The 15842-nt window shown below is 37.9% G+C and overlaps 2 protein-coding genes across 3 annotated transcripts in view; both read right to left on the reverse strand.

Annotated features, from left to right (window-relative positions):
- Window positions 1-704: 704 nt before the first annotated feature.
- On the reverse strand, window positions 705-13798 carry tmem229b (transmembrane protein 229B). Of its 2 annotated transcripts, XM_081347773.1 has the most exons (4): window positions 13577-13783; window positions 8744-8900; window positions 5716-5817; window positions 705-2541 (listed from the first exon to the last, which is right to left on the reverse strand). In XM_081347773.1, the coding sequence occupies exon 4, from the start codon at window positions 2535-2537 to the stop codon at window positions 1962-1964; it is 576 nt and encodes a 191-aa protein (XP_081203899.1). In that variant the 5' UTR covers window positions 2538-2541; window positions 5716-5817; window positions 8744-8900; window positions 13577-13783; the 3' UTR covers window positions 705-1961. The 2 variants fall into 2 exon arrangements, with proteins under 2 accessions (XP_081203899.1, XP_081203898.1); XM_081347772.1 differs by lacking the exon at window positions 8744-8900 and having other exon boundaries at window positions 13577-13798.
- Window positions 8828-15842, reverse strand: part of mta1 (metastasis associated 1) — a 55840-nt gene continuing 48825 nt past the window's right edge. Inside the window, exon 18 of the mRNA XM_081347771.1 lies at window positions 8828-8903. The gene's annotated coding sequence lies outside the window, so the exon portion shown is untranslated. The remainder of the gene's footprint in view (window positions 8904-15842) is intronic.

Raw genomic sequence — 15842 nt, forward strand, 5'->3', positions numbered from 1 at the left:
GTCGCGAGCAGTGAAGCGCGTGTTTCGGCGCCGAGTCTATTTGCTGCACTGCTCACGCTCAATTAAAGGGAAAGCACACTTTTGATGGAAAATAGCCTAAATAGGGTTTCACAAAAAAAGTGCCCAAAATGTATAGAATTTGCGTGTTTTAACAAGAACTGGAGTAGGCTATGTCAGAAAAGAAAACAAAGACTAATATTTATAGAAAATGTACCCATTTAAACTTGTTTTATTATTCAGTTTGTACAAATGATTGCAATAGGCCTGTGTGTGTGTGTGTGTGTGTGTGTGTGTGCTTTGAGAAATATCTTAATACTGCAAGGCTATATTTATTTTATTTATTATTTATATATTATTTTATTGCCATTCCCTGTTTTCATACAGACGTTTCGTTTGCTAAATACATACATATATATATATCTTCCACAACACTGCACTTTAGATGTGTGTGAACTATGCAAATTGTAAAATGTTTTATTACAGAAATTATATAAAATAAATATTTGTGTGTGCTGTAAAGTGGTTAGAAAAAATGAAATCGGAATCGGCTAAAATCGGTATCGGCAGGTCAAACCTAATGAAAAATCGGAAATCGGAATCGGCCCAGAAAATTGTAATCGGTGCATCTCTAATAAATACTAAGACTTTTTCACTTTAGAAATGTTTTATAACCAATAATATTGAAGGGAAATCTGACAGGACTTGCATTCAGAAATAGGTGGTTTTAATACATTTTTAGTTTGGTCAATAACAACATAACCAATACAGTTAAGCAAAACTTTCTGGCAAATCCACAACCTGTAACTGTAACCATGCGGGTAATACCAAGGTGATGTTGGCATTTAAAAAAAATTGCCACAATTTTTCTCAATTTTCATCCATTATTCAATGGCATATGAGAGACAATTAAAATTGACATACCTGAGGTCAATGAACCTACATATTAATGCCTTTATTGTGACCATTGTCAGATCCCTCAACACGACTCAATGAGGATCTAGCACCAGTTCATAAACACGCAATACCATTCTCCACAGTGAAAAAAACAGGATACTGTGATGTTTTTATGGTTTCAGTGCTGAGCACCCGGACTCTATATATGTAACAATACAGTACTCCTTTGTGTGTTCATCTCCATGAGAAAATAATAATAAAAAATGGAGGAAATAAACTGTACACAACATCGAAGATAAGTCTCAGAATGAAACGAATCTCCTGGAAGACAACTTTCATGCACGTTCGAGCACTGAATATTTTGATGAATATAAAAAAACACCAAATTCAAGTACAAGGCATTGCTTTAGGTTATACAGTATATATACACAATACATTTTTAATATATTATCATTTCTTAACTACATTTTAGATATTAATAAATAGCACAAACTAACATTCAAAGGGTAAGCTTTTATCCTAACAGTTATTTTTGCATTTCCAACTACATATACATCATGGACAGTGTTTATAATCTAAAAGGACTCGCTTTGTTAAAAGCATTGATAAATCTCTTTTCAAATCTTTTCAACTTATGTGTCTGCGTTTTGTTTTTTTGGACGAGGAAACACAAGTCAATTTGTTTGTCCCCTCCCAGAGTGTCTGGAGTGGATGGACTGGTTTGGGAAGAATAGTGGAAGAGGTGGAGTGTTCATTCTCATTTTGCCACCGGGCACCACTCCTACTGACAAACCTTGAATTAACAGCTACTCGCCCGAAGTGAGGACAATACATTTTGAGCACTAAGGTGGCAAATGAACATCCCTCCACGTGAACGAAGAACGCCAGCTGGACGATCTATATTAAATCAGAAAGTTCCTTACAGTTGTGCAACTGTCTTGGAGCTGCACCAACTGTGTCCGAGCGACTCTCTCCCTGGAAGCAGGTGGGAGAGAGACTAAGATATGTGCGGATAGAGTCATGGGTGACGGGAGGTTTGAGATGGGGAAGAAGTGTTGGAAACCTCCTCAATCCCCCTTCACGTAGCCGTTTGTGCTGGTTGCCCCAGCTCTGGCCCCTCTTCCTCTTCTCCCACTGCTTGCTCTTCCTTCACCGCCTCTGTCCGACAGTTCTTCAGCCTGGCCGGGCCCGACAGCCTCGTCGAAGCACAACCGGAGCGTGTTGCGTATCACTAGGCGCTCAACGATAAAGGAGGCGCAGAACCAAGGCACGGCGTACTCTGCCGTGATCAGGCCCATGAAGTTATATTTAAACTCAGAGTAGTCCCACGGACAAGCGTTAAACTGCCGAAGCAGCAAACCCGTGCCAAACTCCCACAGATATGTCCACAATGTATAAATGATGCAGCGGAGAAGCACATTGCAGCGGTCCCGCAGACAAAGATACATGCGCTCTACGATCAGGATGCAGGTTCCGTAGATGAAGAGCGCCCACACACTCGTCACGCCGGGAAACTTCCAGTTGCAGTTCACCACAAACTCCCAGGCAGCCGTGAACATGACTTCACAGAAGTAACCGTGGATGGCATACAGGTACCACCGAGAGAGGGCAGTAAGGGGCTCAGGGGTCGCTGTGGTTGCCATCTTCCTTTTATTTTGATGTGTGGAGTTAGTAGGGTTCAGGAAGTTAAAAAAGAGTGCGTTACAAACTGCATACGCTGCAACAAAGGCTATATGTGACCCTGGATCACAAAACCAGTCACAAGTCGCACGGGTATATTTGTGGCAATAGCCAACAATACATTGTTTGGGTCAAAATTATCGATTTTTCTTTTATGCCAAAAATCATTAGGATATTAAGTAAAGATCATGTTCCATGAAGATGTTTTGTAAATTTCCTACCGTAAATATATAAAACATTTATTTTTCTGAGTGAGTGCAGCAATCACGAACATAAATGTAGAACTTTAAAGGGATACTCCACTTTTTTCGGAAATAGGCTCATTTTACAACTCCCCCAGAGTTAAACAGTTGAGTTTTACCGTTTTCGAATCCATTCAGCCGATCTCCGGGTCTGGCGGTACCACTTTTAGCATAGCTAAGCATAGATCATTGAATCGGACAGGACCATTAGCGTCTCTCTCTCAAAAAAATGAACAAAGAGTTTCGATATTTTTTTCAAGCTATTTAAAACTTGACTCTTCTGTAGTTACATCGTGTACTAAGACCGACGGAAAATGAAATGTTGCGATTTTCTAGGCTGATATGGCTAGGAACTATACTCTCATTCCTGCGTAATAATCAAGAAACTTTGCTGCCGTACCATGAGTCCAGCAGGCGTAATGACGCAGCGCCTGAAAATAGTCCCCAGCTCGGTAACTTCCAACGTGACCGGGACTAAGTTTGTCTAACCTATTAGACCTATTTTCAGGCGCTGCGTCATTACGCCTGCTGGACTCATGGTACGGCAGCAAAGTTTCTTGATTATTACGCAGGAATGAGAGTATAGTTCCTAGCCATATCAGCCTAGAAAATCACAACATTTCATTTTCCGTCGGTCTTAGTACACGATGTAACTACAGAAGAGTCAAGTTTTAAATAGGAAAAATATCGAAACACTTTGGTCATTTTTTTGAGAGAGAGACGCTAATGGTCCTGTCCGATTCAATGATCTATGCTAAGCTATGCTAAAAGTGGTACCGCCAGACCCGGAGATCGGCTGAATGGATTTGAAAACGGTAAAACTCAACTGTTTAACTCTGGGGGAGTTGTAAAATGAGCCTATTTCCAAAAAAAGTGGAGTATCCCTTTAAAGGCGATTTTCTCAATGTTTCCATTTTTTTGCACCCTCAGATTCCAGATTTTCAAATAGTTGTATCTCGGCCAAATATTGTCCTATCCTAACAAACCATACATCAATGGAAAGCGTATTTATTCATAATTCAGAATCTCAATTTAAAAAAATGTACCCATGTGACTGGTTTTGTGTTCCAGGGTCACATATTCGAAATGAAATACTAGTATACTGCATTTTGTATTTATTATTATTATTTATATGTTGAATTTATAGTTTTAAATAATATACTGACTGGTTTGTGACACCACAATAATGCAAAATTAAATTATTTTAAGCAAATATTTAAAGGTTTTAAAGGACCGTCTGAAAATGGCCACTGATAAAATATCTGTTATAACAAAACAAAACATAGCCAATTTATATATTGCTAGCAAAACATTTTATTTTGTAAAAACACATGGCTAGTTTTGAATGGCCATCAAAAGAGAAAGACAACTTTTGGCTGCTGAAAGTTGGGTCATGATAACAAGCCAAACTTGACCTCTGGAATTTAGTGAGTGACATCCAGATTTTTTTTACTGAAATTACTTCCAGTTTATTTTCACATGGAAATGGAAGGTCAATCTGAGTGCATTACATAGTGGGATACAGTATTTAACGCAGAGTGCTTTGTTGGCAAATCTGGACCAAATAGTCGGGTATTCTCTGCCAATAGAATCTGCAATAATATCTGCATGTGGTGGCCAATTTACACTACTGTTCAAAAGTTTGGGGACAGTAAGATTTCATTTCTTTTTTCTTTTCTTTTCTATTCTGCAAGAAAGCATTAAACTGTTCAGAAGATACTGTAGACACATTTGTAATGTTACAAAAGGTTTATATTACAAATAAATGCTTTTTTGAACTTTCTATTTATCAAAGATTCCTCAAAAAAGTATCACGGTTTCTACAAAAATATTAAGCAACGCAACTGTTTTCAACATTGATCACTAAACATTTATAAATCAACATTTTTTTTCATAAAATCAGCATATTAGAATGATTTCTAAGGGATCATGTGACACAGAAGACTGGAGTAATGGCTGCTAAAAAATTCAACGTTGCCCTTATAGGAATAAATTACATTTTAAAATAAAAAAAACTTACTATAAATTGTAATAATATTTCTTCCCAATATTACTGTATTTTGATCAAATAAACGCAGCCTTGGTGATTAAAGACATCTTTCAAAAACATCTTACTAACCCCAAACCTTTGAACGGTAGTGTATACTGCAGAAATCAGAAGAGTAGTGTGCACTGCTAGTATACAATTCCGAACATAGCCAAGGAAATACAAATGTTGCATGACAACTCAGTAGTAGTATATACTAATGATGATAATATATAAACTTACGCATGTAAGTTAAATGAACATGGGTCACTTGAAGACATAATAGAAAATAATGACTGATCTTAGTATGCAAATACATGCACGCTAAGCACACACACTATAAACAGCTTAAAATACAGTATCATGTGTCAGCTCATCTGTGTACAAATAATATCAGAGTGAAACTGTAGAGATTAAATGACTGGTCAATTCTAAGGCAATTATGACTCTTCTGATATTCAACTGCTGGAGATGTGTGTAAAACTGAATTAGAGGTGAGTGTGATCTCATTTGGAGCTATCAATTACATTTTAGTTACTTGCCATTTAGCAGATATTTTTCTCAGCCAAAGCTGCTTAACAGAAGGCCAATTGAGGGACAGTCAGCTGCCTGGGAGCATATGAAGGTTAAGTGTCTTGCTCCAAGGGCATCATGGGAACTCAAGTGACTCTTTAAGTCTTTAAGTTTTAAGACCTCCAGGGACGAACACAAACTTTAACCATAAGTGTAGCATCGCATCTAAAAATATATCTGCTAAGCCAATTTGAAGAACAAAAACTAATATAAGCTGTACTGTGACTAAACTAGACTGAGGATTTATTTGATGGAGAGGTTATGTAGGGAAACAAGTCATTTTTGCAGATTTTACCCAACCTGCTGTCTGGCAGTCTCAATGTCCACACTCAACGCCGTCTGTCAGAGTCCAAGAGGAGCGGTACTGAGTTCTGCTGCCGATGCTGACGAGGTACTCATGAACTGAAATTAAAAACAAACAAAAACAAGTCATCAACATTAACATCCTGTTTAATTGAGTGAAGTACTATCTTACAAGTGCAAAACAAGTTAAGGTAAACTTCTGTGACATGCTGTATATTCTTCCATACAAATGTACTATTTTGAGCTGTAAAGTCATCTAAATTATCCCTTTAGTGGAACTGTTCCAGACAGATAATCTTCAGTTTACTATAAGCAAAGCTCTTAGTTCCTCAACAGTGGCAAAATACACAACTGATAAATATACAGCCCTATAGGATTAAGTAATGGATACAGTAGGTGTCTTATTAATTGGCTATTAATATGGCTCACATACATTGTAGAGGGAAAATACATGTTGTTGAGATAAAACTTTATTTGAATAAATTTCCCTTTGTGAAATTCTTGAGGGAACCTGATTGTAGTCTAAGTATATTTATATAATTAATTATTATACATTATAATAAGTATACATACAGTACCATTCAAAAAAATTGGGGTTGGTACGATTTTTTTATGTTTTCTTAAATAAGTCTTACGCTCTTTCTTCATAAATATGATAAAAACAATAACATTGTGAAATATTATTACAATAAAAAAAATATATATTTTTTTCTTTTATTTGAATACATTTCAAAATGTAATTTATTCCTGTGATGGCAACGCTGAATTTACAGCATCATTACTCCAGTCTTTACTGTCACATGATCCAAAATTTTTACCAAAGAAACATTTCTTATTAATATCAATGTTGAAAACAGTTGTACTGCTTAATATTTCTTATATATATATATATTTTTATGATTACATTATTGTTTTGAGAAATCCTTATTGTACTATTTTTGTTTGTGTCATTTAAACAATACTGTTTTGATAGACATTGTTTTGCCCAGTGTTTTTTAAAACCAAAAAAGAAAGTGAGAGATTGTAGGTGTTATAAATAACGCTTGATAAAAACTGCATTTCATGCTTGAACACTCCAAAGGTTTTTATCAGCGTAACTCCATGAGAGTGCAGTGCACACTGCTAAAAGGGTGATACACTCTAATGGAAAGGCCATTATTAAATATTAATCTATGCATTGAGATAAGACTCAGCTCTTGTGCCACAATAGAAGTGCTCAGTCATCCGGACAACCTAAAGGCATTTAAAAGGGTCTGATACAGAGCCCAGTGCATGCTATGGTGTTTACATGTTGTGTTTGTATCCCATCCCCCTCATTTACTGGCCTTGCAATCAGCATTGCTATTGATCGCCTCCTGTCAAACCTCTATTGACCTTCTAGGCAACCTGAACAGACCAGTCAGTGATGTCAGCATGGCCTTCACTATACTAAACAGACACGCAAGCTCATCTGCACAGATCAGCATCAAAGCAGAACCACTTCTGAAAGTGCTGGTTTATGTGACGCTGGATGATGAGAATTGGTTCTGTCAAGCCGACAGGGAATCATTGTATAATGTGCAACCAATAAAAAGAGGAACTGGTTGAAGAAATTGTCTTTTAGTGAAGGTTCATGTAATGTGCAGTAAGAATGTGCACCAAATTTGAATAAATAGACAAGAGTTTCAGCATTAGGTTGATTACCACAAACAATTATTTATCCCTTATTTTCTTTAATAAAAAAGCTGAAATAAAGGTTACGGTGAGGCACTTACAATGGAAGTGAATGGGGAAGATATTCTGAGGATTTGAAAGCAGAAATGTAACGCTTATGTTGTAAAAGGCAGGGGGCAGTAGTGGCCTTATGGTTAGTCAGTCTGGTAACCTGAAGGTTGCAGGTTCGATTCTCAATACCGGCAGAAAAAGACTGAAGTGCCCTTGAGGAAAGCACTTAACACCCAATCGCTCCCCAGGCGCTGCAGCAAGAATGGCTGCCCACTGCTCTGGGTGTGTGTGTGTTCACTACACACTGCTCGTAATGTGTGTGCACTAACTTGAACGGGTTAAATGCAGAGGACAAATTCCTAGTATGGGTTACCATACTTGCCCTTCACGTCGTGTCACTTTTACGTAAAGCACTTATATTGTTTTTTCTGTTGTTTCAGCTGCAAAGCGCTTCAAATAATTTTTTACAATTTTGTTGTGAAGTTTAGTTTGAAAATTTAATATAACTACAAAGAGAAGGTTAGTGATTTTTTTTCACTAAAATCATCTTTACACTCGTATTGTTTACATCTTGTAACACAATTGAAATTGTGAGTATTTTAATTATGTCTTATTAACAAAGTTCGAGAGGAGAACGTTCAGATAATCTACACAATCAGAGCGAGGAGGCCCATTTATAAATAGCCAACTCACCTCTGTCCCACGACCCAGCATCCCTCCTCACTCTCAACTGTTCCTCTCCCAGTCATGGATGGGGAGGGGAAGGGAAGTACTCTGGGTTCGGGACACATTCCGAGCTCAGAGCCCTTCTCCGGACAGTACGCGTACACGCGCATGCTATGCATACTCTTTAGTCTATTCAATTATATGTAAGTGTGAACTCATGCAAAGTTTACAGATTGACCCCATTCACTTCCATTGTAAGTGCCTCAGCACTGTAACCCAGATTTTTGCTTTTTTTTTTTTTAAGAAAATGAAGTGGAAATGACTTTTTGTGGTAATCAACGTTATCAAGTGCTGTGGATTAAGCTTAACTTGTACTGAACCCAAAACAGCGATTACCATTTTCGGTAATTTAAATAAAGCTAAAATATACACTGATGAGCCAAAACAATATGACAAGTCACAGGTGAAGCGAATATCATTGATCATCTACTAACAAGGCCACATTTTAAAGTCTAGGTAGATTAGATAGTAAGCAAACAATCGGTTCTCGAAATCAACATGTTGGATGAAGGAGAAATGGACAGGAATAAAGATCTGAAGCCAGGGACTTTGACAAGCGCCAAATTGTTATGGCAAGGCGACTGGGTCAAAGTACCTCTGAAACGGCAAGGCTTGTGGGTTGCGCCCGGTCAGCAGGGACAAACCACAAACCGGCGACAGGGTGTTCATCGATGTTCATCGTGCCCAAGGCTCATCGATGCACAAGAGCAATGAAGGCTATCCCGTCCGGTCTGAGCCAACAGAAGGTCGATCTACTGTGGCACAAGTCACACAAAATTTTAATGATGGTTATGGGAGGAATGTGTCACAACACACAGTGCATCGCACTCTGCTGCGTATGGGGCTGTGTAGCCGCAGAGTGCCTATGATGACCCCTGTCCACCGGTCGGACGCCCCTACAATAGGCACGCGTGCGTCGGAAGTGGACCTTGGAGCAGTGAAAGAAGGTCGCCTGGTCCGAAGAGTCCCGTTTTCTTTTACATCACGTGGACGGCTGTGTACTTAGAAATGTTGCTTAGGCAAGTAACTGAAATAAAATAAATGTTAATAAATGTTATAAGTGTATAAATAATACTAACTTTAATAACTTATTCACTTAATAAGACTTACAGCACACACGGATGGATATATGGACTACTTTTATGGTGACAGCCCCTGGTTGTTGCTTCCACCACATAGATGAGCAGCTTGAACATTTTACTAAATATATTTTTTTTGGTGAACTGTCCCTTTAAGTGCCTATTTGAGTACTATGAAAATTTCAGACATAATAAAGGCTACACTATCCCAGTTTGTTTTTACTCTGTCCTTCCTTGTCAATTTCAACCACACACCTCCACAGAACAATGACACATCAATGACAGGGACAATATACAATAACTTGCTCCTTTGCCGCACTGGAATGACCGGCTCTGATGCATTCTTACTGCCGCAATTTCTAGAGGTGACTGATGAGAGCTCTGGTCTCCTGCCACGAGTTCACTACACTCTGCACAAATATAAATGGCAATGGATCAATAGCGCACACAGCTCAGTTACTCTAGATAGCACCTTGGCTCCCGGCCACACACAGCCTTCATTCTTCTCATCAGGTATGAGCAGTGCTGCTGATAAGCCTCCTAAGATCTGTTAAGTGATGATCATGTTTCAGAGGGAGGCAGAACCAGTTTCATTAAATTCTTCAGCATGAGGCGGACAATTCAACCTGTGTTTCACTCATAAGCGTGTTTAATGCGCCTAATCAGGCACAAACAAAACCTAATGGATAAAAATAATAGCTGAAAGCTATTTCAGCTATTGGGAGTGGCTAAATAATTATGATTTGTGATTTTCAGATTCCAATATATATAGCCTAGTCATGTAGGTCTTTCCGTGTCGACTCAACCAGAGGTCCCGGCTAAAAATATAGATTTTGATCATTTTTGAGAAATCCACTATTATTGGAGGGGGGTCAAAATGATAATTTTCACCTGAGATTCGGAGCCAGATTACAGGGGGATAAAAATTACTTTAAAAAGATGGCAGCATCATTATTTTATTTTTTACAGTGATTGGTAGGTCTATTAGTAAAATCTTGAGACAATCTTTATGCCAATGGTGACAGTAAAAAAAAAAATGGGGGAAAGCCTTTCTTGTTTTTGTTTTTGCCCAAAGTTTACATGCCTGTAACTCAAGAAGTATTAAAGATCTCTTAATATCCTTTTTTAAATTGTGGTTTTTAAACATTTTTTTTTTGTATCTAATTTTTAAGGCCCAATATGGTTAATTTCCAGAGATATGGGGATTTCAATGTGGCTCCACAAGTAAATTGGTAAATTGTACACATTTTCAGTGGTCAAAAACCAAATACTTTTTTCTTTTAAAGAGGTATATATGAAGAACAAATAATGTTGAAACTAGAAATGTATCTTGTTTTTTTTTTTTTTTCAATCAACACAATTGCATATAGAACGTTCCTGTCTGAGTGCCATAAATATTGTTTTTCCAAAGTTTGTGCACCTGTAACTCAAAAAGTATTAAAGATATCTCAATATCCGTCTAGATTCTCTTTCTTAATAAAATTTTCTTTTGTAAACGTGGTCAATATAGTTATATCCCATATATGGGGATCCCAGGCAACTTCATGTCCAAATTGTTGAATTTTACCCATTTTCAATGGTCGAAAACCAAATGTGGGTAACTTTTCAAATAGCTGATTCTTATTGTGTTTAAAGAAGAATGTCTGAAGAATAAATAATACTGAAACTAGAAATTTATCGTTTCCCTCTACCTCTCTGAGTGCCAAAAAAGTATTTTTCTGAAGTTTGCATGTCTGTAACTCATGAACTATTAAAGATATCTTAGTTATAATATAATTTTAGATTCATGTTCCAATGAAACTTTTCTTTTAGAATCTATATGACCTATATGAGTTAACATGTAGTTACAATACTGCATATTTAAACTCTTGGGAGCTTCAGAAGCTGTTAAAATGAACAAAATCCCTTCTTCCAAAAATCCTTGAAACTGATTCAAATATAGATTCTTATAAATACACTTTTGAGAGCAAGTTAATGTGCCTCGACCATTTCAGTAGATTTTTTGCACTCAGACGGGTGTTCTATGCAAATAGAGGGAAACAAGATCCATTTCTAGTTTCAACATTATTTATTCTTCAGACATTTCCCTTTAAATACAATAGGCCTAAATATCAGCTATATGCAAAATGACTCACATTTGGTTTTCGACCATTGAAAATGGGTAAAAATTCAACAAATGGAGCCACATTAAGATCCCCATATCTATGGGATTGAACCACATAGGGCCTTGAAAATTAAGATTTCAAAAGACTAGTTTGTTAATATCCAGAACCTAAAATCATATTGAGATATATTTAATACTTTTAACTTTACAGGTATGCAAATGTCTGAAAAAACAATATTATGGCACCCAGGAATGTTTGACAGAAATAGTTTCAACATCTGTTCTTCAGCTGTTCCTCTTTGAAAGAAAAAAAGTATCACCTGTAAGAAAAGTGACCCACGTTTGGTTTTTAAGCACTGAAAATGTGTACAATTAAACAATTTGCTCTTAGAGCCACACTGAGATTCCAATATCTTTGAAATTGAACCATATTGGGCCTTACAAATATGGATAACAAAAGAAAAGTTAAGAACCAGAATCCAAAAGGATATGAAGAGATCTTTAATACTTCTTGAGTTACAGGCATGCAAACTTTGGGCAAAAAACACAAGTGCTTTTTCCCATTTCTGAACCGTCACCGTTGGCATATAATGCACATATAATGTAAAGTCAACAGATTTTACTAATGGACCTAAATGGACCTACAAATGGAAGTAATTTATACCCCCCTGTAATTTGGCTTCAAAATCTCAGGTGAAAATTGTCATTTTGACCACCCTCCACAAAATAGTGGATTATTCAGTATGTATACACATCAATGACCATGACATTTAATATTTTGGCTTTCAACATTATTTATGTTTGTCTTTCTTCATAAAAAAAAGTATTGACAAAAATAAAAAATTTGAGCCAGGGAAGTTTCTGAAATTTGGTTAATTTGACACGGATAGAGTCACTAGCCAAGCTCATGTTGAATCAGGACCACCCAAACCCGCTCTGTAGACGGGCCTGTTATATACTTTTTGAAGAGCCCAAGAGCTCAAAATTCTTACCCCGAAAGGACCACAAGTATGTCCCAGACATGGGCCAGTGCCAAGAGATTAACAACTTCTGAGCCTTAATAAGAGAGGGTTAGTCACATGACTGCACCAAGCCACCGTGATGTTAAAACAGACTGACAAGGCAAGACTTTGATTTCACCACGAAGAATAAAATAATGACAACCGTAATTACACATCTTAAACGCTATTTCGAGAAGAAAGATTGAGATGTGGACAAGTTAAACTGCATGTAGTGCAGTGGAACTGATCTGCCACACTAAACACTAAATCCCCAGTTTTAATCAAGTCAGCTTTGAATGTCTTTGATCCCGCGCTGCTGATGTAAGTGAGGCTTCAGCTTAGCGCTGCTATGAAATATGAGGACAGAGTCAGCGTAGTAAATATTGACCCATCCAAACTATCCCGGAACGACCTCTTAAAGGGCAAGTATCATATTTATATACGCTTTACCCTACTGTATAGTAGTTGACTAGGAGGGGAGAAGTGAGGTGCCAGTGCCAAAGGTCTGTTTATAGACAGAGACCCAATATGTGTGAAGAACTTGAACTCTTTGGTGTGTTTAGTCACAAATACTGTCTATTTCTGAAGTGTCATCAAATATGATGCAGCTTTATTTAGCATCTGATATGTTAATAAGAATTGTTTGGGATGTGAGCATTTGAGGGTTTATCTTAAGAGACGGAATATACCGCAGTCGTGACAGCTGGCGCCGTTCGGATGCGCAACGCAGGCCTCCATGACAACCGACCACTGCAGCGCTGCGCAGACACAACTGTACTATCACACTATATGAAACAACATAACTATACGATTTATCACAGTATGAATCTGGAGCATTGCACTTCCTAGTTATCCTAGTTTTAAAAAATGACGTTAAATAAAGTTCCCAATCGATACCGTATCTGACCACTAAGAAACGATATAGGCAGAATCAGCATCGCAAATGGTCAAACTTTAGCAAGTGCATTCGTAATTAAAGATTTGAGCCCAAATGAGTGCGTTCAGGATGAAATGAGCGATGGACATGGCAGCATACTTCCTCGTTCGCCTATTTAGATGATGATGATGATAAAAGTCCGTATAAACAGCGAGCTGATGCCCGAGAAAACATTCAGATTCAGAAAGGTGCACTGAATGGTAACGTTACCGGTTTACTTTGACTCTGTCTCGAGTACATTGTGGGATAACCCATGCAGGAAACCCGAACTGGTTTACTGAAACACCAAAAAGCCGGCGAGACTTACCGTATTATTCTTCCGCCGCTGTAGATCTAGAGGAGCCGGGCCTCATTTTGGTGTAAAACAATAGAATTTTACAGAAAAGCGTTGCACCGGTTGCCTCTCAGAGTGCATTTGTACCCGCCTCTCTCTCTCCTCTCGCTCCTGTCCGGTGATAACTGACATATTTTACTCCACTGCAGCAGTAACAGCACATGCTCAGACACCGGCTGTGTTTCAAAACACTGTGAGCTGCCTAGTGCCTACCTAGTAGCGACGGATTGAATCGTTCTTTTGAGTCGGATCTTTGTGATGAATTAGTTGAATCGGTTCACAATACTGGACTTCGTTCATGAATGGGATTTAATCGGCTCTCATTCATTGATTCAATTGAGTCAAGAACCATCGAGATTCGTAATGAGCCGAGAATAGAGTGAACCGAGGATTTGACAGATAAATTGCCAATAGCGGAAAGAGACTTGGCAATTTTATCTGAAGATAGGCTACTGTATGAAACTGGCATGGTTTTAATAGCGTTTAAAACGCGCAAAAACGTAAGCAAGTTATATACATTTATTTTTGTATAGCCCTGTTGTAAATTGTAGCATATATAGAAACATAATTTCCATTGTAAAATGTAAATTGTATTTAGTTTGTCATTTACTATTGTTATAAATTGAATAATGAACTGAACTGAGACACATTATGAAATTATGTGTCTTTGAAAAGAACCAATTCACAATATGTGAGATATGGAAAAACACAAATGTTCTATCTCTACAGCAGGTGCTGTGCTGAATTCTGACCCACGCCAGATTATTTCACCCCCTTAATCCCCAGTGTAGATTTACGATTAGGTGCTGGCGTTAGGATTAGCCAATCAGGTAGCGGCTTCAACAAGGGGGTAATAATTTGGCAGGGAGTCGAAAACAGGCACAAAACCTGTTTACACTTACTATTTCTGCTATATCTTTATAGTAGTAGTATGCTAGTATGATTTTACCAACCAGTTTGTTTCAAAAAAGCTGAGCTCACACTCAGATGCACCAATGGAACGTGCTTTTGAAGCCCAAAACTGCTGTCTAGGCATGCAGCTAGATTTTGAGAAGTGTCGACTAGGCACTATTAACATTTTCACTGCTGTTTTTAACAGCATCATTCTTGTGTTGTAATAAATTTCATCCCAATGTCATTTTGATGATGTTTATATGGTAAAATGATCCACAGATATAGTTAAAATATTGAGGACCGGTTGCATAAACTGCTTAGACTAGTCTTAAAGTTAATCATTTTTTTGTTTGTTTTTTCAAGACAGCCCAATTTATATAGATTCGTCTAATTTAAATCCCAAAACACTGATTAGCCCCATCTAATCGCTAGTTGGTCATGGTTCTTAAGACACAGGCTACATCCGAAATCGCATACTTCTCTACTATATAGTAAGCAAAAAACAGCATGTGACAAAAGTATGTCCGAATTCACAGTACTCATAAAAAGAGTAGGCAAAAAGTACCAGATGACTTCTTTTGGCAAGATTCTTTAGTGTACAAACGATGGATACTTTACTATCCCATGAGGCCACGGGACAGGATTTGGCAGTGAAGTGACAACTGACGCTGGTAGGTCACATAATAACGTCAACATGGCAAATGTAGTGTGGATTACATTCACGCATATAGAACATACTTTTTAGCAGTCGTGAAGTAATTACTCAAAATAAGTAGCCTACATTCTTATTTTTTCGCACAAAGGCACCTCACGAAACTGATTTCGGACAGACTTGAGACAGCGTAAGCTTAATCAGCTACAGCATAAAGAAAAAAGCTTTGGTGAGAACTAAACATATTTAATTACTATAATAGAAATTTCCATCAGAAGTGGAAAAAGTTGGTCAGAAACAAACATTTACACACAAACTGACCGCCAACCGCAACTTTCAGACACCATCTTTCTTTTTCTAGCGCAACTGTCACCGAATGGAACGCATAGGATTGTTGTGGGATATCAAAGGCAGCAAAGGATACATCTATGCTGCCTTCATAAGTCGATCAGGTGAAGGTATCTCAGGAGACTGGAAGTGATTGTATACGAACGTGCCTTGATGGCTTCCTACCTTGGAATGGGTCCTCCGAAGGCAACGGTTTAAGTTTTCGGCTGCAGCCACAGTCTTAACTTAGCAGTTATGTTTATGCAACTGGACCCTGGAGTATAAGAATAGATTAAGGCCAATAGGGCCAGTGCCCAGGGGCTTCAAACGGAGGAGTCCATTTAGCACCATTTTGGCAGTGCTTGA

Source organism: Scardinius erythrophthalmus (genome assembly GCF_964197995.2).
Source record: "Scardinius erythrophthalmus genome assembly, chromosome: 19".
Classification (NCBI taxonomy): Eukaryota; Metazoa; Chordata; class Actinopteri; order Cypriniformes; family Leuciscidae; genus Scardinius; species Scardinius erythrophthalmus.